The sequence below is a fragment of the Scophthalmus maximus genome, chromosome 7 (genome assembly GCF_022379125.1).
Source record: "Scophthalmus maximus strain ysfricsl-2021 chromosome 7, ASM2237912v1, whole genome shotgun sequence".
In the NCBI taxonomy this organism is placed as follows: Eukaryota; Metazoa; Chordata; class Actinopteri; order Pleuronectiformes; family Scophthalmidae; genus Scophthalmus; species Scophthalmus maximus.
In genome coordinates, this window is record NC_061521.1 from 15,804,353 (window position 1) to 15,828,864 (window position 24,512).

General features: G+C 45.5%; 1 protein-coding gene across 7 annotated transcripts in view; it reads left to right on the forward strand.

Moving 5' to 3' along the window:
- The first annotated feature begins 741 nt into the window (after positions 1–741).
- The window catches only part of ptprq (protein tyrosine phosphatase receptor type Q), a 35,461-nt gene continuing 11,690 nt past the window's right edge, over positions 742–24,512 (forward strand). The window contains exons 1-45 of one of the 7 annotated variants that reach the window (XM_035641705.2): positions 742–1,177; positions 1,326–1,445; positions 1,565–1,709; positions 1,861–2,148; positions 2,241–2,458; positions 3,062–3,242; positions 3,467–3,841; positions 3,927–4,238; positions 5,193–5,486; positions 5,580–5,879; positions 6,326–6,456; positions 6,764–6,893; positions 6,999–7,152; positions 7,318–7,424; positions 7,920–8,017; positions 8,482–8,650; positions 8,873–9,133; positions 9,269–9,429; positions 10,697–10,808; positions 11,522–11,630; positions 11,904–12,018; positions 13,587–13,656; positions 13,785–13,984; positions 14,079–14,307; positions 14,409–14,537; positions 14,637–14,783; positions 14,996–15,159; positions 15,683–15,740; positions 16,104–16,184; positions 16,324–16,485; positions 16,571–16,750; positions 16,836–16,943; positions 17,074–17,355; positions 17,465–17,746; positions 18,173–18,293; positions 18,414–18,568; positions 18,658–18,803; positions 19,556–19,727; positions 21,070–21,390; positions 21,465–21,740; positions 21,863–22,014; positions 22,280–22,421; positions 23,309–23,584; positions 23,689–24,063; positions 24,361–24,470. In XM_035641705.2, the coding sequence (XP_035497598.2) occupies positions 1,133–1,177; positions 1,326–1,445; positions 1,565–1,709; positions 1,861–2,148; positions 2,241–2,458; positions 3,062–3,242; positions 3,467–3,841; positions 3,927–4,238; positions 5,193–5,486; positions 5,580–5,879; positions 6,326–6,456; positions 6,764–6,893; positions 6,999–7,152; positions 7,318–7,424; positions 7,920–8,017; positions 8,482–8,650; positions 8,873–9,133; positions 9,269–9,429; positions 10,697–10,808; positions 11,522–11,630; positions 11,904–12,018; positions 13,587–13,656; positions 13,785–13,984; positions 14,079–14,307; positions 14,409–14,537; positions 14,637–14,783; positions 14,996–15,159; positions 15,683–15,740; positions 16,104–16,184; positions 16,324–16,485; positions 16,571–16,750; positions 16,836–16,943; positions 17,074–17,355; positions 17,465–17,746; positions 18,173–18,293; positions 18,414–18,568; positions 18,658–18,803; positions 19,556–19,727; positions 21,070–21,390; positions 21,465–21,740; positions 21,863–22,014; positions 22,280–22,421; positions 23,309–23,584; positions 23,689–24,063; positions 24,361–24,470 (8,163 nt within the window). In that variant the 5' untranslated portion in view covers positions 742–1,132. The remainder of the gene's footprint in view (positions 1,178–1,325; positions 1,446–1,564; positions 1,710–1,860; positions 2,149–2,240; positions 2,459–3,061; positions 3,243–3,466; positions 3,842–3,926; positions 4,239–5,192; positions 5,487–5,579; positions 5,880–6,325; positions 6,457–6,763; positions 6,894–6,998; positions 7,153–7,317; positions 7,425–7,919; positions 8,018–8,481; positions 8,651–8,872; positions 9,134–9,268; positions 9,430–10,696; positions 10,809–11,521; positions 11,631–11,903; positions 12,019–13,586; positions 13,657–13,784; positions 13,985–14,078; positions 14,308–14,408; positions 14,538–14,636; positions 14,784–14,995; positions 15,160–15,682; positions 15,741–16,103; positions 16,185–16,323; positions 16,486–16,570; positions 16,751–16,835; positions 16,944–17,073; positions 17,356–17,464; positions 17,747–18,172; positions 18,294–18,413; positions 18,569–18,657; positions 18,804–19,555; positions 19,728–21,069; positions 21,391–21,464; positions 21,741–21,862; positions 22,015–22,279; positions 22,422–23,308; positions 23,585–23,688; positions 24,064–24,360; positions 24,471–24,512) is intronic. The other 6 variants (XM_035641699.2, XM_035641700.2, XM_035641701.2 and 3 more) reach the window with 6 other exon arrangements.

A 24,512-nucleotide genomic window follows, 5' to 3' on the forward strand; every position in this document is an offset into this window, starting at 1 on the left:
CACCCCCCTCTAGGTCACCTTCCTCAAACACGTATTACACACACATGCTCATCCTGATTCAGCATCTGTGGTGCTGACCTGTGTTTGTGTTTCACCTCTGAGCGGTTATTGCTGTGGGGGAGTCACCTCCTCATAACAGAACCCCTCAGTGGACTCGGCTCTCTTGTCTGTCCATCACTCTCCCTCTTCACATTCCTGTCATTCCACACGGACCAGTGCCTCCACCACACCCCGTCTCTGAGCCAAACCATTCTCACCACTGTAATGCTCGGAACACATGCTTATTTTAGAGGTTACATGAACTCGTGAAAACAAAAAAATGTTGGCCCCGTCTGCTGGGACTGAGCGGCAGACTGCTGGTCACGGCCAGGCGTGCAGCTGGAGGCTTTGCCCGCTGAGCACATCTCGATTCCCTGTAAAACCTCAACAACTGCATCTCTTATTCCTGCCCCCTTTTCCCCTCAGAATGCCCCTCATCTCCAGCCTCCCCACCTCCCATCTCCTCAGGAGCCAAGCGCATGGAGTGGCCATGTGCCCGTGGTTGCCATGGTAAAGTGCTCTTATCCCAACAAAGACTCAAAGGAAATAGGGTTGAACTCATACACGTACTCTCTCTCTCTCTCTCTCTCTCTCTCTCTCTCTCTCTCTCTCCCCTCCCATTCACACAGGAAAGACTGTGTCCCTCAAAAGAGTTTGCTTCTCGGGGGGAAACAGCCATTGAACTCAGACTTTGAATGCGCGCTAAATTCAAAGTCCAGGCTCTGCGTAAAACTGTCGTGAAAAGAAAAAAAAAAAGAAAAGGCGCAGACATCTCGATGGGCGTTACTTACTTACAAATCCTTAAAAGGATGCGCAAGACATTGAAAAAGTCACACTCTGGTGGCAACTTCGTGTTTTGACGCTGTGCAGCACGTCAGCGACCCTGAATAGTTTGGGACTTTCCGCAGCTGATGTTTTTACGCACGGCTGTCTCCGGTTTACACACACACACACACACACACGTCTGTGGCGATGGCTGAACGCGCACGGAGAGTTCGTTGTGTGTCGTCGAAGGAATCTGTGACTGCAGGTATCCAGGTGGACCAGTGACTGAAGAAAATGTGCGCTTGATCGAGATGGAGTGACATTTCCAATGGGTGGAACAGAGCGCCTGTGGCTATTTGCAAGTTTCTGTCAGGTAAGAAAATGAGGCCAAATTCATTTCTCTGAGGATCGGTTTCATCGTGTCTTTTAATGCTTGATTGTCTTGCACTGTAATACCATTTAATGTACACGGCACACAAATAATGACATTGAGAAAACACTCTTACCTCTTTATTCATCAGGTGGCTTCGCTGACCTGTGAACGGCACTTTAATCCTGTAGAGGTTGAAGTTTTGTTCGACTCCTTCCCTTCAGGTCAAGGCGGCTACACAGTCACCTGCAGGACCGCAAGTAACCATCTGGTAAGAACACGAGCAAAGGTGGACCATGGCAGAGATTTGCGGGTTTAGATTCATTTGTCTTTTCATATGGCTTGAGATTACTTCAAGGATATAGATCCATTCTTCTTACGCCCCTGCAGGTGTATGCGGAGCCCATTGATCCCTCGGCATGCTCTCCTGAATGCAAGATGTCGCTGCAATTGGTTGAGGATCAGAGGGGATACAACATCACGCTGAGATCCAGCAGGAATGATTCCACACTTGAGGCAAAGACCTTTCACCTAAGTGAGTCTGTGAACTTGACTTGCACTGAAAACCATAACCCGGATGAGGAAAATAAACTAACTGCATTGTTTTTTTTTAAGTTTGTGATGATGTTGATGATTAAATATCTGTCTTCTTCTCTCTACCCCTTCCCTCCTCTATTTGTGTCCAGTTCCAGTCTCCCTGTCGTCCTTTCGTTTATGCAGCACGGCGACGTCTGCTCTCCTGACATGGAAACTTCACCGACAGCAGAGCCTATCCAACCTGAGTCTATATGACACTCACACACAATCTGTCACACACGCCTTCAACATTGAGCCCTCGGAGGCAGGAAGGTCCCGCTACACGTTGGTGGGTCTCCAGCCTGGCACACGCTTCAAGGTCAAAGTTGTGGTGACTACATTTCTCAAACACCTTGATGTGATTTTGAAGCAGAAACTCAGCATCGCCATGGAAACAGGTGCAACCTCAAGACCACAATCTTGACCATCAATCTTAAAACACACCTGCAGGACGTCTGGACTCTGTGATCTAATCTTTTTCTGTTTCCAGCTCAGTGCCCCCCTGGTTGGCTGGCCAGTGGGAGAAGCTGCTACTCTGTGAGAAGAAGAGCTTTGACTTGGAGAGAAGCCCAGCGCAGCTGCAAACGTCTGGCAGCCGGAAGTCACCTGGCTGACCTCAAGACCCCAGATGATTTGCTTTTTGTGTCTTCTCACCTGCTGAGCCACAACAGCCTGCTGCTACTGTGGACTGGACTCAGTGACCAGCAGGTATAGCTTCATTAAGTGATTCAAGGAGAGGTACTGGGGCGAACAGGCTCTTTTTTTCTTTTCATTTAAAATAATTTGAGAATTGTCATGTATAAATAAGCATTCGGTAATTTGACACATTTGTCCAAAAAAATCTCTCCTATACATATTTCTAACATTACTTTTTACACCCCGTTGAAATTTACTCTTTTTTCTATCATGCAAGACATCATGCAGATTTTGATCCTGCAGGATTTGGAGGACTGGATGGAAAGTGAACAGCGGGGCGATAGACTTAAAAAATAATCTGCAGTAGAATTAGACTTTCCTGCAAAACATGTTTTTGTTTTTTTTTTTACAATTCCTGCAGGATACGATCATCACTAAAGAATACTCCTGCAGGAAGTGTGTATGTAGTAAAATAATTAGTATTCTCATATTTTATGTAAAGGAAGCTATACAAAGGAAATTGCAATGTAGGGGATTATGATTATGATACCTTTGTGCACTGAAACTGTTTCTTGACTGCAGTAATACACAGCCAGTGATGGCTGCGTATAGAGTATATAATGTAAATAAATAATATAAAACAGTATATAATTTGTCTTGTGCATCACCTATCAGGAGGAGGGTCAACCTCTCTGGTCGGATGGCTCATCCTATAACCTGACGGACATTATGATGACATTACTGCCGACCAATCAGACAGATTGTTTTGCCCTCCAGAGGAATGCCACAGGACCTGGATACTTCCTCACTCCTTTCTTCTGTGACATCAGCTTACCCTTCATCTGTCAATACCACAGTAAACAACTTGTGCTTCACATCTTTACAAATTAATCACTTTATTTCATCTCACAAATCTGAGTTGTTGTACTTGAAATATCACTTGTTAAAATGATCAATGCCCTCGACTTTTGACGTGGAGCAATTGCTTATGAATGGACTTGCACTTTGCATTTGTTTCCTTCCATGTTTTCTCCCTCAATTTTCTGTGACTCCCCCCCCCCCCCCCCCCCCCTTTCACAGCCCCTCAGGTCCCTGCAATATTCTCCTTTGACTTGGTTCAAGTGACAGAGCAACAGGTGGAGCTTCGTTGGAGTGACTTTTCCCCCCTGAGCTCACTGGATCATTCATCTTTTGAGATATTCCTCCAGTACCAAAAGGAGACAAATGGAGTGTTGGGGCAGAGTGAAGACAGTCGAAGCAGGACATCAGAGGAGAAAAAGGGCACGCAGAGCCCGAGCAGTGTTGAAAAAATTGTCAAAGTCCCCATCACCCTCTCTTCCAGAGGGGTAACCGTGGCAGGTTTGTCTCCAGGGAGCGTCTACTCTTTTACCCTTCGAGCTTCTCACCCTGCAGGCTCCACCTGGAGCTTGGGACAGACGCAGACTGCATACACTAGTGAGTTTGCTGATCTGTTACACACAAAATGAGCAAAACAAAAAAGGCAGACTCTTCTATATATGTTTTTTTTCTTTTCTTACAGGACCGCTTCCCCCTCAGAACCTCACCGTTGGCTCCACCACAGTCAGTCAGATTAGAGTTCACTGGATGCTGCCAGATGTGCAGTGTGTGGCTGGGTGGACATTTGTGGTCCGCTACGTGGACATGTCTTCAAGACAACAGAGGATAGTTGGAATGGCCGACATATCCTGGATGTCTGAGACTGGTGGGTCACAGTCGTATACGGCTGTGATTGGAGGGCTGGCGTCCCACAGGAAATACATGGTTGACGTCTACACCGTCACCCAGCATGGGATAGAGAGCTGTGGACAGGTGCCGGTGACTGTACAGACTGGTAAGCACGTAACAGGCCTTCGTCACAGCAGACATTTTGACTCGTCACAATGTACACATGTAACACCAGTATTCATACGTGAACTCTGGAAAATGTCTGGAGAATTGGGTCCGGAATTTTTCCTGAGTTTGCCTTTCACATACAGTATGACGACTGCAACAGGAGATGTGTTCACAACTGCAGGAAAATTCCGTGTTGTTTGAGTGGAGCAGGAGGCAAGACATGGCGATAATTCCACTGCGGAAAGCAGTGTGCCTGTTTACAGTCATCGACGCACCCACTCGCTCGCTTTAATTCTTCCAGAGATTTCCTGCTGTATTCTCACAAGGGCTCAATCGGACATTTTCTGGAAACTTCACCAGGGGGCTGGCAGGACAAGTTCAGAAAATGTCGGGAGCAACATTTGTGGCTCAGGACGTTGTCACCCGTCGGTTTGTGAACTGCTGCTTTGAAGCCTCGAGTTTTAGCATTCAAATCTGACTTGTCTTGTTGTGAATTTACAAAGAACCTTCACTGTCCCAAGAACCAATGTGGTAAAAGTCTGATAGGCCCTGGAGGTTTCAGGCGTTAAAAGGTATTTGGGGAAACCAGCTAAACTCATGCCAAAAGTCCAGTGAATGTTTTTAGTAGACTTAATAAACATGTCCTTATGTGATCGAATTCACTCATTTGATTTTCCATTTATATTTGCATGATCCTTGCTGCAAATTTTCCAGATATATGTTTGTGATCAGTTACTGGCCACAGTTATGAGTCTTTCTGTTATTACAAGGATTTTTTGTCCTTGCATCTCTTATGAATACAGTCTGCATAAACAGAAGTTTGCTGATCTATCCTGCCAACCAAAGAATATAAGTTGCAGATGTTTTTAATATTTACAGTATGAGTTCATGCAAACATAATTATAACTTGCTCTTTGCATGCTAGCTGACATGCTGCTGTTGTGCCTCTCAGCGGTGAGGCCCCCCAGTGGTCTGCTGGTGTTGAGTGCGAGGGGCAATCTGACAGTCTGCTGGACCATTCCACCTGATGACCCTCCAGATGGTTATCATATCACAGCCCAGCCACACAGTAACTCCAGTGCCTCTTCGCTGTGGATGAACCAATCCAGTCCTGGTGCACTCGGGACAAATCAGTCCACGTGTGTTGACCTGGGCACATTTACTCCAGGTCAGACCTATGAAGTAGAAGTGGCTGCCCTGAAGGAGAAGGACAGGAGCCAGAGGACCAGCATCATGCACACCACAGGTGAGAGAAACAAGAATTCTGCCTTCTGTTTTAAATATCTGTTTTAAGCACACTAGTCGTTTTGAAACTATCTTTCACCCTCTTCATGTGCAGATCCGTTACCTGTTCCGGTAGCAGTGCCTCTGTCGGTCCATGCGAACTCTGCACAGCTGTTCATTCAGCATCCAGAGCTGGGTCTGATCGATGGGGTGAAAGTGTGTGTATGTCCAGGAGTTTGTGACACTGTGTGTGAGGGATCATGTGGGTATTCATGCGACTGGTACTCGCTCCCTGCTGGCGCTCATACCGTAACTCTCCGGAACCTCAGTCCAGGATCGCAGTACCAGCTCAGGGTGCACAGCACCAGCCGGGAGCAGACGGGACCACCTTACTACACCCGGCCCATCAGAACAAGTGAGTTATCTCAGTTTATAGTCTGGTTGAGCGTACGTCCAACTGTCTCTCAGGAATGCCCTGAGGGAATTTCTTAAAGTTTGGTACAAAGGTTAATTTAGACTCCAAGATGAACTGATTCACTTTTGGTGTTCAAATTGTCACAATTCAAGGTCACTTTGCTCTTGGGAACGTTTAGATTTGTCAGGAATTTAAAACACAAATTACAAAGACTTTTATGTGGTTTTCTTTTAAACTCTTGTTCTATCATAATTCATTCTAATGTTAAATGTTTAACGAGTGTGATGTTTGTAAAACACAAATTGATCTTATGATTACTGTACTTTTGTGATTAATTAGGCAACACCAGGTTTTTAAAAATATCCCCAACCATAGATAATTAGTATTCTCAGTGTGATAGAGGATTAATTACAGCACGGGTTGTGGGATATGGTTTATGATTTTAGGTCTGGTCCCTCCCAGCAGAGTGAGGGAGGGCGTGGTGACAGATTCCTCCATAGAGCTGCTTTGGGATCCCGCACAAGGACGCGCTCACAGCTATGAGGTCATCTGCCTGAACTGTGACCATTCACGCATGGTAAACAAAACAAACAACCCTCTTAAAATAAGGTGTTTTCACCTGTCATTTCTGGGTTTGTATCTGATTTCCCAGAGTACCTGTTAAAGTTTTTCTCACCCACTACAATACCTGATGAATGAATCAGGCACTAATGAGCAGTCGCTTTAGGGGCTTCTCCCTGTGGCCGCTTTTTTAGCATGTATCAACAATCAATGTTTGCATGAGTGTTACTTCGCCTCTTCTCCTCTACATAATGCTGTAACTGTAAGATGTTTTAATAAGCCTCTTGATCATTTTATTCACCTGTATAATTTGTGTGCTACAGGTGCAGAAGGTGTTCAGCCAGAGTGCAGTGTTCTCTAACCTAACTCCAGGCCGACTCTACCACTTTGCAGTACGAACAGAGAAGGAGTCCTTCACTGACAGTTCCGCCGTCACCATAAACATCACTGCAGGTAAACGTGCACGCACACACACACACACACACACACGCACACACACGCACGTGCACACACTGCTCAGGCTTCTTATACATGAGTGTTGTTTTCTGTATGTGCCAGCTCCCAGCGCCGTGGAGGTGTCTCTCATCAATAAAACCACATCATCCATATGCATTAGTTGGAGTACGGTCGGGGGAGTGATGAGCGCACTCGTCCTGTCAATCAAAAACAGAACATCCAGTGAAGAGCGGCTCGTTTCTCATCAGGCGCCCAGGTCCGTCTCACGCTTGTCAGTCAGCGCACAAAGCATTGCAGTTTTATGGGACTGGAATTACTTTCAGCGGATCCAAACTTTGTTTTATGACAACGTCTGGTTACAGCACTGAAACTCTGTGTTTGAAAAACAGCAACTGACTGCCAGAGCTCTGCGTGTTCACAGATCATACAGTTTTAAAGGCCTTGCTCCTGGAAGCCAATACACAATTGATGTGATTTGCACCAGCAGGGAAAGGAAGAGTAAACCTGCTACTATGATCCTCCATACTAGTAAGTTTATCACGCACCAAGTGCAGCACCACGTTTTGGTTGTGTATGTGCCCACATTTGCATGGGTTTGGGAGACAGCTGATTTTGGATTATAGAATTAATGCAGCAGGAAATAGCAGAGCAGAGCAGAAAAAGGCAAATACAGCTTCAAATATCATCACGTTATATTAAGAATGTATTACGCATTATGAAACAAATGCATCCAGGAAAAGTGCAGGTAAACACTTGAGACAGGAAATTATTTGTTATTATTGTATCTGTATATTCTCTCACGACAAAGACAGCACAGCCAAAAAGGAAATCGTGTGATTGTGTCAATCATAAATGTTTACCAAACATATTCACATTTGAATAAAAGTATAAAATTATGTTTTGATGTTAGTACTCTGTTGGTGCCAGTATAAACCCCTGCTGGCCCCAAAAAGTATGGTGAATAAACTACAATCATGACCTGTCTAATATAATGTCACATATTGATGGGAATTTTGTCTCCAGTCCCAGAGGTACCACAGGAGGTGGCTCTTTCAGAGCATGTAGTGACATCTGTGTTTGTCACCTGGAGACCACTGCCTGGTCAGGTGGAATGTTACAAGGTAAGACATGTAGACGAATGCATCTGTCCAGGGGCAGAGACAGGTATTTCTGGCTCTTACGCCATAGAAAGGCAGGTGTGTGTATAAGGTTGTTACTGGGCATCTTTTCATTTGTCTTACACAAACATTACTCAAAATGTGATGTTTTCCAATGATGAAGGAGGCCACTTGCGTCGGGTTCCGCACTCACCTGTTTGGTTACTCAGCAACTGTTGAGCACACTGCAGATTGAGTTACCAGTTCTTTAAAGATGTATGACCTCCGTAGAGCCATGGCCAGGAGTAATGACCAAGCACATCATCTGTATGCACGAGACAAAACCCACATCGACGGAAAGAAATTAGACACATTGGTTGATTTACATTTAACAAAAAAATGTTTTCACCACCAGTAATTAAAAATAGATATTTTTCAAAACCCCAAAAAGGACTGAAAATTCCTTCTTTTTTTTCTTTGCTCCTCAGCTTGTTTTTGGCCTGCTGTCCACGGACAAGTCATTATGGATTGAGGTGCTTCTCCTGGCCAAGAGTTATGAGATCAGGGATTTGATCCCAGGGTCAGACTACGGTGTAAACATTCAGAGTGTGTTGGGCTCAGACAGAAGTCAGGTGGTCCACAGAGAGTTCAGCACACGTAAGCGACACACACACACACACACACACACACACACACACACAGAGAAAAACACAAATGCACATTATTTCCACACTAATCTGTAACGATAAAACAAACTGTTGGTGCTTTTTTTCAGTCAGAACATAATGCCCTCATAACGCATATGAGAAAATAATTGAATTGTGGCCTACAGTAAATTACGAAAACTGCAGTTGTAAAATTGCAGTCATCGTTTTCCAGGCCCTGCGGGATTATGCAAACTCCATCTAGGCAACGTGTACTCGTCCTCCGTCTCTGTGAGCTGGGACGGTGCGATTGGAGACTTTGACTTCTACAGAGTCACGGTGGCCAACGCCTCGGTCACGAGCACGCTCGCCATACCCAAGGAGGAGCAGGTTGCCGTGGTTACAGGGCTGGTGGACGGCTGCAGCTACAACGTGAGCGCCGAGAGAGTGAGGGGAGTGACGGCGGGGAGTGCTGCCTTCCTCACTGTGACCACAGGTAGACGATGTTACCCAAGTGCCGCGCCGGTCAACACCCCCATTATTTTTCGCCTGGCCTGATTGACTCTTCATCAAATGAGGAGACTTTATCTGCCTCTCTGACTCCGTTTCTCCCTCTCCTGTCCTTCATGAGTGCCAGCCCGTGTTCGAAGGGTGCGCGTTGTGAATGTGTCTGCACGTGCCTTCTCGCTGCGCTGGGAGCAGGCAGTGGGGTGCGTGGATCATTACCAAGTGAGCCTGCTGCCTAACCAGGGAAAAGTCACAGTGCACCGAGGACATGATGGATACGTTCAGGTACATATGCGCACTGCTTAGGTGCACTAACAGGGACATTTTTCAAACTCAGTGGACACACTTGGAGTGGACGAGTGTAGCTAAATACCATCAATGCAGTGTTGTCAAGAGCAGTAAAGGGTCATTATAACCATCCACATTAATTGCTGAGTGTACAAGTTACCTGCACAAAATTGCACGCATTATCTCTCCTCCCATTCAACCAAGTACCACCCTGTACTGGCTCTTTGGCTCTCGGCTGCCAGGTGTCAGATACCCCCCAAAATGTAACCGTACACACACACACACACACACGTCCGTAGCACAGAACACAGAGTTGAGTAATAGATCTCATTATTTATTAAGTCGGCCTCATGAGCTCAACCCTGAATCATTCATTTGCTTAAGCAGCTCTCTCCAGGGAGTGCGAGAGAGACCAGAGGGAGAGTGTTAGCCTTGTGCTAATGAATGGACCTTCTACCCATCCTGGCTTCACCACCCTTAAAATTTTGGAATACCTCAAGATTGGTCATTTATCCAATGCCTGGACAACTAACCCTGTGACCTTCACTCATGCCACTGACCGGCGTCTAGTCGGAGTCACCTCTGTTCAGCTCGGTGACTTCGCCTGTAGGTCACTGCTAACTGCATGCAACTCCGCTGGCGAGGCCTCTAACCCGCTGTGACTAAACTAAAGCTAAATACCAGCATGGCCTTCCTCTCACGCATCCTGCTGCTCACACTCGGCCTGGGACAGGTACACTCACAGGTAAGAATTCAACACTTCATGGCTGACATTGTGGTGAACACAGGTGTAAACACACACACACACACACACACACACACACACACATATATATGTATATATATATATATATATATATATATGTATATATATATATATATGTATAGTTTCGGATAGACAGGAAGTAAACCTGCAAATAATCAATTGTAAAGCACCCACAGCTTGTGTTGCAGGCATGCAAAAACTTGGCTTGGTCATATTTCTCGGCGGTAACATGTAACTGTGACACAGCGTCACCCAACAGGCTGGTGTCATAGTTACAAGCGCTGGTTTCAACACACACAAAAGCTAAAAGACGTCACGCACAGACAACGCTGCTCACCTGTCCCAGAGACATAAACAAACATATAAAGACATATAACGATATAAAGATGCAAACCAACAAGCTGCCATTCGTTCACAACCACCCACAGGGTAACGGGGTTGCCTGCATTTTGTGTGTGTGTATTTGTGACCTGTGTCTGTGTTTTGCTGTTTTCACAGGCTGATGTGGTCAATGTCAGTCCAGGGACACAATTCACAGCGACGGTCACAGCAGCCTCCTCTTCCAACATCAGCCCTGGTGTCAGCCGCATGATCACTACCAATGAGAGCGGTGAGATGTACACAAAACACTCTTTTTTAGTTGGGTTCATGTTTTGGGGTGTCAAATTGGTGTAAGGCTCTCGTCTGCCCCCTGCTGTTTAATTCAGTCCCTCAATACAATACACAATACTGTAGTCAAGAAAGAAGTACAGTGGTCGTGTCTGTGCTAGTTTGTGTGTGTGTGTGTGTGTGCTAGTGTGCTAGTGTGCTTGTGTGTGTGTGTGTGTGTGTGTGTGTGTGTGTGTGTGTGTGTGTGTGTGTGTGTGTGTGTGTGTGTGTGTGTGTGTGTGTGTGTGTGTGTGTGTGTGTGTGTGTGTGTGTGTGTGTGTGTGTGTGTGTGTGTGTGTGTGTGTGTGTGTGTGTCCTACCGTCCATGTTTAATTCCTTTTAGGTAACCTAAGCCCGAGCTTTTGAACCGCAGGATGAATGGGTTGGCAGTGAATGTCAGTGAAATGCCACTGCTGTGTGAGGCCTTATTCATCAGAGTTCAGGCCTAAAACACACTCACCCAGGGCCCACAGAATCACGCGCGCGCACACACACACAGACACACACACACAGACACACACACACAAGGATCAGCCCACCACTGACAAAAACACAATTATTTAAGTGACTGCCACTGTGTCCTGTTGAGTTCTCATATGCAGAAGTTGTTATTATGAGAATATTTATACACATTTGTGCCTTTATTTCTCTCCTCACCTCCTCCTCCTCCTGCAGTTGCTGGTCCACCTTTTGGCCTAGAAGGAGAGGCCGTGGGCTCTAACGGTATTCTGCTCTCCTGGATCATGCCACCTGATGCCAACAATATTGATGGCTATATCATCAGGTAGTTCTTTTATTGTTTTGATTCACGGTCCATTTGCATCGGTTGTGTTCCTAAAATTCAACATTCATGATGCGCTTTTTTTCATAGCCTTCATAAACAAAACTATATTTGCAACCTCATGAAGGAGAGCAGAGCCAGTAAGGGGTGCAGTACTTGAGTAAATGTTCTTAGTTAATTTTCTCCACTGGTACTTTTGCACCTGAATCTGTGAATCTAATATATATTGTGATTTGGGAAAAAATTTGCTTAAATATTATTTTTTTTCCCTTGTAGGTACAAGGAAGTATGTCCCTATCCTGATCTCACCTTCACACAGGTGACCAAGAACCTGGACATACCTGAGACCCTACTCACTGACTTCACCTCAGGTTCCACTTACCACATTCAGGTGGGATATACGTGATTCATGATTTCAAGTTTTCAAATTCCATTCCAAAATATTTATTTTTATAGATTTTGTTATGATCCCCATTGGCTCACGTTATCATCATCATCAGCTACTCTTCCTCTGGTCCCACGTTGTAGTTGATAGGAACTTTCTTTGATCAGCTCACATAGAACAAAGAATAAAAAACAGAAAGGTTAAGACATCATTTAAGCACGCTGAGGCATAAAACAAGTGGTAAAAACTTAAAAGGATCTTGGATCGCTAAAACTCTTAAATAGACATAGTAGAATAAGTAATTAGAACAAGCTTTCCTAAAGGGATAGAACAATCTTTGTGTATCTCATAACAAACACATTCCTGAAAATCATCCTCCTGTATTGTCATGTGGATGTGACTTGCTCACCCTGATCCCACAGGACCAGACTATTCTCTTGATCTGGCTCAATAGCAGTAATTGATCCTGATTGCATTATTAATCAGGTAAACAGATCAGCCACGGCTCTTTCCACTGCCTGTTGTCACTGGGCTTGAATGTGGTCGTGCTTATTAGTTTTCAGAATTCATTAACCCACAATGACCTTCATAAAAATGGACTCTGAGAGGCTGGCACACATGGTGACCTGCACATACTGTATTTGTGCGCGCGCGCGTGTATCACATTACTAAACCTCACCTGTGAGTGAGCTGTCCCACTAAAACCCTGCAGAGAGCTGAGTACATGTCAACCTCTTCTCCACCCCACATATATATCCAACAAATGTAGGTTTTCTCAAAAACACTGACACATTCACTGCTACACATCTTAATATAAATCAGTTTTTTCTTTTTTCTGTAATTGGGTTTTTAATTCATAATGAACTGAGAAAGAAAACCTGCCAAGGTGATGGGTATTTCACTAAACTAATGAAAATCAGCTTGTTTCAACAGAATCCCACCGGCAGCAATGGATTCAATTATTAAACCTACAAACTTCAGTTTTGGTGATTTTCAGAGGAAGGACAAAATATCACACTTGTACAATCTAATCCATTACCGTAGCCCTCGGAGAGCAATTACCTATATGTGAAGCGGGAGCTGCACAATTCAGAGAAGCATCTATTAAACTCTATGCTAATTTTTTTTCTGCTGTGCTTTCTGGAGTTATTATATTGTTTTTCATTATGTTACAAATTGTACCTACTGTTCTGAATTAGACTGCACTGTAGTGCACTGTGGTTGTGTTTGCTCCCTATACTGTTCATCTGTATACTCACTTTTTATTCCTCAGTTGGTGGCATTATAAAATATTGTACTTTTAAAACTAATTCCAGCAAGAAATACTTAGGGGTGAAGCTTAAAATGAAGCCGTTTTCTTCTGTCTTGATAGGGTGACATTTTCGCAGTTTCCAGTTTTTTTTCAAAGTGCGCCAGTATTAAAAAAATGCTACAAGATTTTGGGGGTGGTGGCATACATTATTGTCCAGTTACAGTAGATCAGCTTCCAGGCAGCCCGCTTAAGTCTTAAATTTCCTTTTGTATTTCATTCCATTATTACTACCAACTCTCTCTCTCTCTCTCTCTCTCTTTAGGTAGCAGCCATATCTCCAGCTGGAATCGGAGCAGTGAGCAAATCTTTATACATAAAGACAGCTGAGTCCCGTGGGTATCCATGAACACGCACACAGTTGCATAATGGTCTCAAAATCAGAAATAAGAGTATTATACTTATATAAATATATAAAGATCATATGTGTGTGTGTACATTGATGTGTGTGCATCTCGTGCAGCCCCTGGCCTGGTCACCAACCTGACAGCATTTGCTCAAAACCACACCTTTGTCATGGTTACCTGGTTCCTGCCGCATCGCATCAACGGCCTCATCACAAAGTTTGCTGTCAAGGCAAAACACGCTCGCACGGGGCAGACGGTCCGCATGCTGGAGGTCAACGCGGGGGACATCATGACCGTAGCGCTGCCTCACTGCAATGTACAGTAGGGCATTATAGCGTCACTTCTATCTGGCTTCTTGACCCTACTGTTACTCTGAAATGTTCTGTTTCGGTATGATGCTGTGTGTCTAGGATGCAGCTGATATCCTGTCTCGTGCAACTCCGAGTCCACTGGAGATAACGGCATCGTCTCCTCCTATCACTCTCTCGGCCGTGCCCCCTGCAACCTCGTGGAGTGTGCCCATATCAGTGGGAGTCGATCAGCTGCGACCTTACACTGCCTATCTCTTCGAAGTGTCTGCCTTCACCTCTGATGGAGAAGGACAGATAGCATCAACGATGGTCCGCATGCCAGAGTCAGGTGTGGGCGGAAAAAAAAGCTAATATGGCAGTTGTTTTTGTGTAATTTGTGCATTATATGGCGAAAAAAACAACTTATTTCTGTGTGTTTGTTAATGGCAGCCCCAGAAGACTCTCCACAAAACTTTGCTGTACTGAATATGACATCAAGATCAATATCCGTGTCCTGGAGCTCTCCCAACATTATCACAGGAAAATTCAGCTACATGCTGTACCTCTATGGACCCACAGGTTATTACTGCGATTGAGGAACAAAATTTGCATACATGCGCATAAACAGAATCTAAATTTATAGAAATCCAACCACTTTCTATTTTCTGTTGATTTCAGGATATATGTACGAGAACAGCACAGGGGACATGCGCTTTGCTTTTGCTGGTCTGAAGCCCTACACAAGGTACACGGTGGCCGTCCGAGCCAAAGCAGCTGGGGAAGTGGGTCCAGCAGCGCAGGAAGATGTAATTACACCCGCTGAAGGTGAGAACACTCATAAACTATACCGCACTAACACATCTCTTTTTCCGTATAGTTGAACACAACACATGCATAGTATTTAGATTAGTTTGGTTTATTTGACAAGACCAGAAGGAGCTCATGAAACCACCCAGTCGAGTGACCATTTCTCTGTGTCGAGGTGTGATATCAGTGGGTAACTGCCTCTGCCTCTGTTGGTGTGTTTGTGTGAGTAGCACCCAGTGCAGTGCGGAACCTGGTGGCAGAAGCTGAGGATTCAGTTTCAATCCGTGTGAGTTGGAAAATCCCTGCGCAGCCTAACGGTCCGATCACCCGGTACAGACTGCAGGTCCTGGTAGACGACACTCTGCTGCAGGACATCACCATCACTGCGGAAGCGGTATGTCAGCTGCTGCAGCACATTCACCATGGCAGTGCAAACCACTGTAATGATTGAAAAGCAGAAATCAGTGCAATCATTACAGTGGCCCTCCAAGAAAACATATGAAGCTTATTCATACAGGCATTGATTTAAACCAATAAACTTATTATATTTTTGCTGGTATCAATATTTTTTTAACTTCATAATGCAAATCAAAAAACACAATTGCAACCTCCCATTACCAAATAATTACCAAGTACTTTCTCAGCCACTGAGTATTATATTTGTTGCATCACTGTTGTTATGCATGAATTGAATTAGACTGTACTTAACAGATGTGTCCATTTCCTCTTCATGCTCCTCTGTAAGACATTTCCTACAATTATTGTAATTATGGCACATTTTCATAGAAATTGTGACATACAAGCAACTGTCAGTGTCAACTGAAGCAGACATGTCCTTTAGGGCCGAGGAGCCAACAAATCTCTGCTTTACACTGTCTCCATCCAGAACATTATTAAATATGTATTTTTTTCATCAGAATGCAACCGATTTGAACGAAGAAGGGACACTCGCCCCTGAAGTCCATAACAGCCCAGGTCGGCGTAAGAGAGCTGCTGAGCTCAGTCTGATCACATCTCCACCGACTTTCACAGCCACAGTTTCTGACCGCACACTGCCTACCGGTGTCGCTGCTTCCACCTTCACGCACTCTGCACCTAGTAGCCCTGATGACGCCACTAGCACCAATGTCCAGCCTACCGCTGACCCCATGGTCACTGACAACCGCACCACCAGTGACGCCTCTGCTTCACACCCTGACAGAACAAATGTTCACTCTTCGGAATCCAGTGCCTTTCCTCTCACCTCTGTGCCACCTGCTACGCTTCCGCCTTGGCTTACAAAGCAATCACATGCTGGGGATATGACCTCGGAGTCCTCCCTCTCTTCCCTGACCCCAGGCCAGCACCGCTTGTCCACACGTGATGCCTCAATCATGGGACACTTTTCAACACGCAGTGCCGCAGCTTCTGGTGCAACAGGTGGGAGAGCACTAACCCTGAGACACTGCTTCTCTTAAATTCCCCTTGATGGTATATTTTCATATGTTCCAGTGATGATAAAACATGTGTTGTCACGTGTGGTCATGTGTGTCCATCTGTGTCTGCATGCGTGCCGCAGGTGTCACGGTGAGAGAGGAAGTGATGGATGTTTCGTCTGGGGAGTTGTCTTACCTGGTGTCGGATCTGAATCCCTTCACCGACTACACATTCAGGGTCACCGCTTCCACCACTGTGGGAGAGGGCCCTGCCACAAATATCACTGAGAAGACCAGAGAGCAGGGTGGGTGGTCACATGTCAACTTGCAATACTCAACAAAACAAAAAAACATAAACTGTCTCCCTATTAATGTCTTGTGTCTTTTTAGTCCCGAGCTCAGTGCTTGAAGTGTCTTATCAAAACATCAGCTCCACTTCCATACAAGTGACCTGGGTCCCGCCACTCAACCCCAATGGGCGGATCACACATTACACTGTCTATGGCCTCAAACTGCACAGCAACCAGGCCCTGAAGTGGATCACTAACACTACCAGCATCTTGATAACAGGTGCAGTTCTCATCTGTCTTTCATTGAAATCATTCTGACACAGGTCTGTAGCTCATTATCCTTCTTCCTTTCTTTAAATGTATAGATCTAGACAAGTATACTGGTTACACGCTACGTGTGGCAGCTTCTACTGCCGCGGGAGAGAGCTCTCTTTCTGAGGAGGATGACATCTTTGTGTACACCTTAGAGGACGGTATGTGCTGAACACAAAATATAATCGCATACAAAACTGATGGGTTCTATTATTTGTTTAATAAGATTGTAGTTCACATTTCACATTTTATTGAATGAAAGATCACTCTGGGATTTCATCTCGCCCTCAGAGCCCGACTCGCCCCCTGTGAACCTCACGGTGGTAGCCACCAGCCCCTCCACTGTCACGCTGGCCTGGTCTGCACCAGAGAAAGCCAATGGGCTGATCCAACATTACGAGGTTCTGTACCAGAACGAATCCTACTCCGCTTTGACGAACACCTCCTCAAACGGAATGACTCTGGTCGGCGTGAAGCCTTTCTCATACTACAACGTGTCTGTGAGGGCTTACACGCGTTACGGCCATGGCAACCAAACGTCAGACGTTCTAAACCTCCTGTCTGGAGAGGACGGTGTGTTGATGGATGCACCCACCCACATGAATACACACATAAAAACCTTTAGCAGCAAAATCGGCTATTCCAATTTTAGTAAAATTGCCTCTTCGTGTTCTCTCTGCAGTCCCAGGCAGTCCTCCGTATGGCCTCACCTATGAGTCCGTCAGCCCTAATGAGGTGAATGTGACCTGGCAGCCGCCTCTGCTGCCTAACGGGCTCATCACCCACTACAGTCTGGAGCTTTGGAATTCCAGTCACTACCTGAACCTCACCTCCGCGGCCAACTACATGCACGTCACGCATCTGCGGAAGTATGCACACTACCGTGTCATGGTGCAGGCACACACGCGCATCGGGCCAGGAAACCACAGCAGCGAGCCGCTCAACATCACCACACTGGAGGATGGTGAGAGAAGGGGGGGGGGGGGGGGGGGGGGGGGGGGGGGGGTGGCAGGGTTTCTTTTCAGTTCCAACAGGCTGCACGGTTACACGACTAGCTGACAGGTGCGGAGGAAATCTGCATGAATCCGACTTTCCTCTCATCTTCTCCTCCTCCATTACATCACTCTGTTTTCTGCTCATGCTAATGCGGTTACATCACAGGTATTTCATCCCACATGACGCTTGTATCTCCCATCAGGACTGAGAACTAAAGAGGGTCATCAAAACTAACCAGTTTCCCTTTCAGGGCAATATTCTGTTTCTCCCCTGGCACTGGGGGAGGGGGCTATCTGATTTGCCCATTGCAAATATATTTCTAAATAGTCACTCAACCCATACTCCTGTTTTTTTTTTAAAATCTTAACTGGAAAGTCATTCTCCTGCATCTCAGCTCCAGACACACCTCCTCAGTTTCTCCATGCCAGAAAGCTATCAGACTATGAGGTGGAGTTGTCATGGCAACCACCACTTGAAGCCAATTCAGACATACTGTACTACATTGTCAAAGTTTGGTGAGTTCGTAAATTTTTTCTCAAAATCCCCTGTTTTGACACCATATGGAAGAAAGAAAAGAGTCTTAAAGATAGAAAATGGAGCATGGTGCTACGGCAACGGTTTGTTTTCTCTGTTAGGAATGAAACGAGCGAGCTGTGGCAGAACGTGACAGACACGTCAGTGGTTATTAATGTGGACTCAGAGAGTCGCTACAATGCGTCTGTCTCCAGCTGGACCAGACTGGGCGATGGAGGAGTGATAATCTACATCAGCTTTACCACCACAGATGCAGGTGCTGGATAAAATCTTTTTTTTGACAGCTAACTTTATCATTCGCCCATATACACTTTTTGACCGAAATCCTCTCTGTTTGGCTTTCAGAGCCATTTGACCCCCCACAGAATGTGACCGTTACAAACGTGACCGCCTCGTCTGTCTCCTTGCTGTGGAAGCCGCCCACTGAACCCAATGGAATCATTGTCCATTACACGATTTACTACTCTGACAACAACACTGTGACTGAGCAGGTGAGACACATATAATTCATGTAGAATGGAAAAACGGGTGAGAAAAATGTTCATTCAAACAACTTGACACTTGACACTGTGCCTTCTCAATCTGACATAACCACCGTCATTATACTGTAGAGTCGCGCATTTCGCAGCGAAAAAGATTTTGGTTGTAGTCCATACATGATTGTAAGGTTGTAGTGAATTGTCGCATATCGTTGCTGCACAGAAAGCAGAGGTCTCTTCATCTGTTTATTCAAAGTTTTTTGATGTTGAACTATCCAAATCTTTCTTGGGCCCTCAACAAGACACATGCCAAGTGTGAAGCCGATTAGAAGAACGGCTCTCGAGATATGCGAGCAACATACAGAAGGACAGAGAGTGCATGCCTTATAGTTAGATGGGGTACTTGGGGTATATATGATCATTTTTATTAATTTTTGCTTGTAACACACCTGTTTCACTCTCACTGCTCTCATCAACCTTGTTTCCAGCCGCAGCATCTGTTGAACTCACATTTGTCAGGTGGACACAGAGGCGACTCCAAATGAATGCTAATGCTGCTGCCACAGCAAATTTTTAACACATTCATATGTAATAATTGTTATATTCGTTGCTGAGTGTAGACACACAATAAATGCAGATGTTCATTGTGGACCAATGATTTATTGAGAAACTTAATACTGGCTCATTTGTCTATGCTGAACATATAATGTCCCATGGACAATGTTTATTTCAGTGTATGGAAGTCTTCTTTTTTTTCTCCACAGATTATTCCCATGTCAGTCTTACCGGCCCCTGCCTCTCCTGATGCACCCCTCTCCTACACTCTGACTCGGCTGACCGGCGGCACTAATTACACCATGTGGATGACCTCCAGCACGGTGCAGGGGGACGGAGGGGTCCAGAGCGAGACACTAACACTGTATTTACCAGAGGACGGTCAGTCAGCTACACACTCAGACACACACACACACACACACACACACACACACACATGTACAAGTGTTCATACACCAAAATAAATGAGTTAAAATGAGTAGACACACACATCAAAGACAACTCATGAAGCTAAATAATTGTTGTATACACTGATTCAGAGTCTCACTCTGGGGTAAGTCTGCACACTTTTCCCATAATACTATAACTTCAACAAAAAAAATCACATAAAAACTCTGCGGTTGAACTTTCAGCCTGCCAGTGAAAGGAGATAAATGTCATTCTGGCAAACTGGTTCTATTTCCGTCCGCCTGTGACACTGCGCCTTGAAGACAGCCAGTTTGTATTTCCTTTTACCAAGCATGCCGAAAGTGAAGTGAGGGGACGAGATCCAGAGAGAGAGCGAGAGTGCAGAACCGTTTAGGACGTGATGACAAAGAAAAAAACAACGTCTGTGTGCTCTGTTGCCACAGAAATAAAAATTTGCATGTGTAATATTTTTGTCATACTTCGATAACCTCAATGACAAAGAAATTGTCTTTATGTGATTTTGGGAAAAATGGTGCAGACAGCTGCCTCCGATTTTGTCACACACAGTTACATATTTGTATGTCGTGATTTTGTTTTTGCTCGTGAAGTATTTTCGGCCTCTGAATGATGACTGGTCATACTGACTCTGTATCTCTGCCTGTGCTCTAGCTGCTCCGCTCTCAGCCAAACACCGGACCTCCAGGGCACCTTGTCTCTCCCGCACAGCCTAGCCCAGCAGGGGCTCACTCCCCTGGGCTCAAACCCCCACGCACACCTGGCCCCTATACATCCACTCATTCATCTCACGGATCTCTCGAGTCTTATCTCCCCTTTCCCCTTCACCTCCCCCCCTTTTTTTCTGTACTCTGTGTACCATGCATTATTTTCGGCGAAGGCTGGGATGGTGAACAGGATGAGTATTTTCTGCTTCTCTGTTTGCCTTCGAATGAGCCGTTGATATTAATGGTTAATGTTTTCTGTGTCTTTCTACTTCGCTGTTTTGCATTTCTGTGCTCAGTGTTGTCACTGTTCAACTTGATGTGCTGTTGATTGATTTCGTCGATCATGACAAAGATATGCCAATTGTTATGACGGTGCTTGTGACATTTAATAATGATGATGATGATGATGATGATGATGACTGGTGCACTTTTCATTTTCCCTCCAGTGTCAAAGTGTGTATGGTTCTCCTGATGCCCTTATTCATTAGCTCATCGTATTGTTAACTCGCATTAAATGGCTCACAATTTTCAACCAGTCTCACCACTGGCACTAGTAGCAATAGTAATATAATTCAAATGTTCTCCTTTTTCAGTACCAAGCGACTCAGTTAAAAACCTGACGGCTCAAATCTTCAGCTCCACGGCCATCATCGTCAGCTGGGACCCTCCCATGGAGCCGAACGGCCGTCCCTACTACCTGCTCACGCTACAGGAGGCCGGCGTCCCCCCAAATGTATCCACCCAAGGGACGTCGGCTGTCAACAAGACCATCAAGCACACCACGACTGACAACGTCTTCCTGTTCACCAGACTCAAAAAGTATTTCCCTTATGTGCTCACTGTTACCCCGGCAACTGGTGCTGGCGCTGCCTATAACCATACCGGCACAATGTACCTGAGAACGGATGACGACGGTGAGTTTATATATACACAAAAATTGACTTATGGAGTATGGGCTATATGTTTATTTATTTTATTGTCTCTTTAGTTCCTAGTTCTGCTCCACTGCTGGTGTCCACCAGGAACCTGTCGTCGTCCGCCATCGCTGTGGTCTGGCAGCGCCCTCTGGAGGCCAACGGGGAGATATCTGAGTATGCCCTCACTCTGTTCGGCCCTGGGGGGTCCAACACAACACATACACCCAATACCTCGTTCATCCTCGCCAACCTTCTTCCATACACAGCCTACAACCTCACCATTACGGCAGCAACGCGTAAAGGCTCAGGGCCTTTCCTGCTGCTGCAGCTGCACACCGATGAAGGAGGTTAGTTCGGACGCAGGTTCAGACTTTTTCTCTAGGATTCTAATGTGATGATATTTATCTTAATTTAAGGGCATATACTGTATCTACTGTGTTTCTTAGTCTTTTCTCACTTTTTGTTTCAGGCCCCATGTCCCCTCCCCGTAACCTGACTATATGCAACCACACAGCAGTCTCTGTGTGGCTGAGCTGGGAGCCTCCTCTGGAGCCCAACGGTGTGGTGATGCACTACGGCTTCAGGATCCGAGACCTCATCACACACACCGTCACACACCAGGTGCCACCAATATTAATTTCACACACCTTAAGCCACACCGCAGTAAAAGCCACTCACAAACCTATACACACACTATCCAACCAATGCTGGCTCTAATTTCACACCCCACATACCACTCAGCAGCAACGTTATACTTACATGTGCACATATGTGTTGATACGATAAGACACTGTCCACCCCAGCAATCAGGATCGGATGATTAAATCTCTGATGTGTCATTTTTTTATGTGTGTGTGTGTGTGTGTTTTTGTGTGTACAAATGTAGAATTCCTCGGGTCCGTCAACGACAGAGTATCTGTCCGGCTTCAGGCCTCATAGCTCCTATGAGATCAGTGTTTACAGCTACACCAGAGTGGGCCACGGGAATGAGTTCAGCAGCCCTGTGACCTTCACGACTAACGAGTCAGGTAAAGTACTCACAACGGGGCGTAACAACGATTGAGGTCCCAGTGTGGCGTTTAAAATTAATCTTAAAACTTAAATATGGACAATTCAAGGAGAGCAGGTTTGCAAACATGAAAACAGACAAAAAACAGAATCAATAAATTTCCCACACAAAAAGAGGAATCAAGGAATGCAAATCATGACAATGTAAGGACTTGTTACAAAAGCGGAAAAAAACGTTGAAAGACACAAGTACTAATGGCCTTGGTTGAGCTATAGCCGGCCAACAGTGTCCAACACCAATAGGCACATTATGCTGAAAAGAAAAGATCTCTCTGTTTGCCAATGATTTAAGAGCTGAGGTTAACAACACCTTGCCATTGTTTCTTGTCCTTTTGACAGAACAATATAAACCAGAGAGAAGTTAAAAACAATTTTTTTAAAAATGCATATTTTGCATACAAAAGATCTAAGTTGTAGTTAAACTTGATCTAAAAACATGTCATCAGCATCAGCGGCAGCAGGTAAGTTGCATCAGGTAATTTAACCGCACCACAGGAAACGCAGGTGATTTTTTTCTGGTACACAAGCTCACATCGATCTCCTTCGGGAAGGCTGTCACTTGCACTGTTATTTTTGCACTGAGTTGGAGGCTAAAAACGTTTGGGAACCCCTGAACTAGAAGCAAAACACAATTCCCCTTAGGAACAGTTCATACATCGTAGTAATTCACAATGTGGCTGATTTGTTTTGTTGTCACATAAAATATGCACCAGGCACCACAGTCCTGTGCAAAAGACCACATGTGTAGCAGTTTTTTTTTTCAGTCTGTGTAATGAAATAACCACAAACTGTTCTCTGCTTTTATAGTGGACAGTGACGAATGCTAACGAAAGCTCTCTGTCCGCAGTATCTGATGCTGTGGGGAACCTGTCTTGCTCCGGAGCGAGCTGGGATTCGATTCTGCTGTCCTGGGAGGTTCCAGCCAACCCTAATGGGCAGATCGTTTTTTATGAGATTACAGTGGAGGTTGACTTGCAGTCGCACACACGCCGGGCTCCTTCCCCAGAGTACACAGTGACTGGGCTGCCACCAGACCAGATGTACACGCTCACTGTGGCCGCAGTCAACTCGGCAGGGTCTGGAGACGGAGTGAACTGTACTGCCTCCACTCTCTCTGAATCAGGTAGTCCATTGTATTGTAGCTGATTATCTAGAACAAGCTTCTCCTTTTGACTCGTGTAATACATAATGAATACTTGATTAAATCATCTTTGTCTTTTCCAACAGTCCCAGTTGCCCCTCGCTCCCTCACCGTCTCTCAGGTCACGCCTAATAACGTGACACTTCACTGGGCTCCACCGCTCTCCATACCTGGCCTGTTGAAAGAGTACCACATCATTGCACAGCTGCTTTCCACTGTTTGCGATACCAACATCCCAGCCACTGCACAGCCGCCCTCAGAGGACGATCTGACCGCAGACTGTGTGGACTCTCACGTCACAGTGTCAGTGAATGCTTCAGATAGCGGCGAGGAGGACCCCAACAGCATCACACTCCAGTCCCTGAACAAATACCGACACTACCGCTTCAAAGTGGCTGCTGTGACCAACGCTGGAGTCGGAGAATATACACACTGGAGTTATGCACGCACCCTCGCTGGAAGTAAGAGACATCACAGTGATTATATGACGTGTCTGTGTTGCCAGCGCAGGGGTTGGCAGAGTAGCATCGCTCTCACAGTGACAGTGTGTCTCAGGAGGGATTATTCTGTCTTTACATGTCATAGTTTAAAGCAAGGTCACGCTTCTTAAAAAGGTAGTTATCTTGTGTTTTAAGATATCATCAAATAATGTATTGTCATCTCTCATATACAGTATATGTTAGACGGCGATATCATTTGAACTATTTCATTAAGTAAAATACTATAAGTCTTGGTGTTTTTCTAACCTCCCCACTCAGACCCTGATGCCCCTCCCAGTGGCCTAAACGTGACCCCCACCTCCAACAGCCTTCGCATTGCATGGGATGCTCCAGCTGTTCTCTCCGGGCCGACGTCATATCTCGTTCAGGTCAACTCACTGAGTTCCATTTGTACACACACGCACAAACAC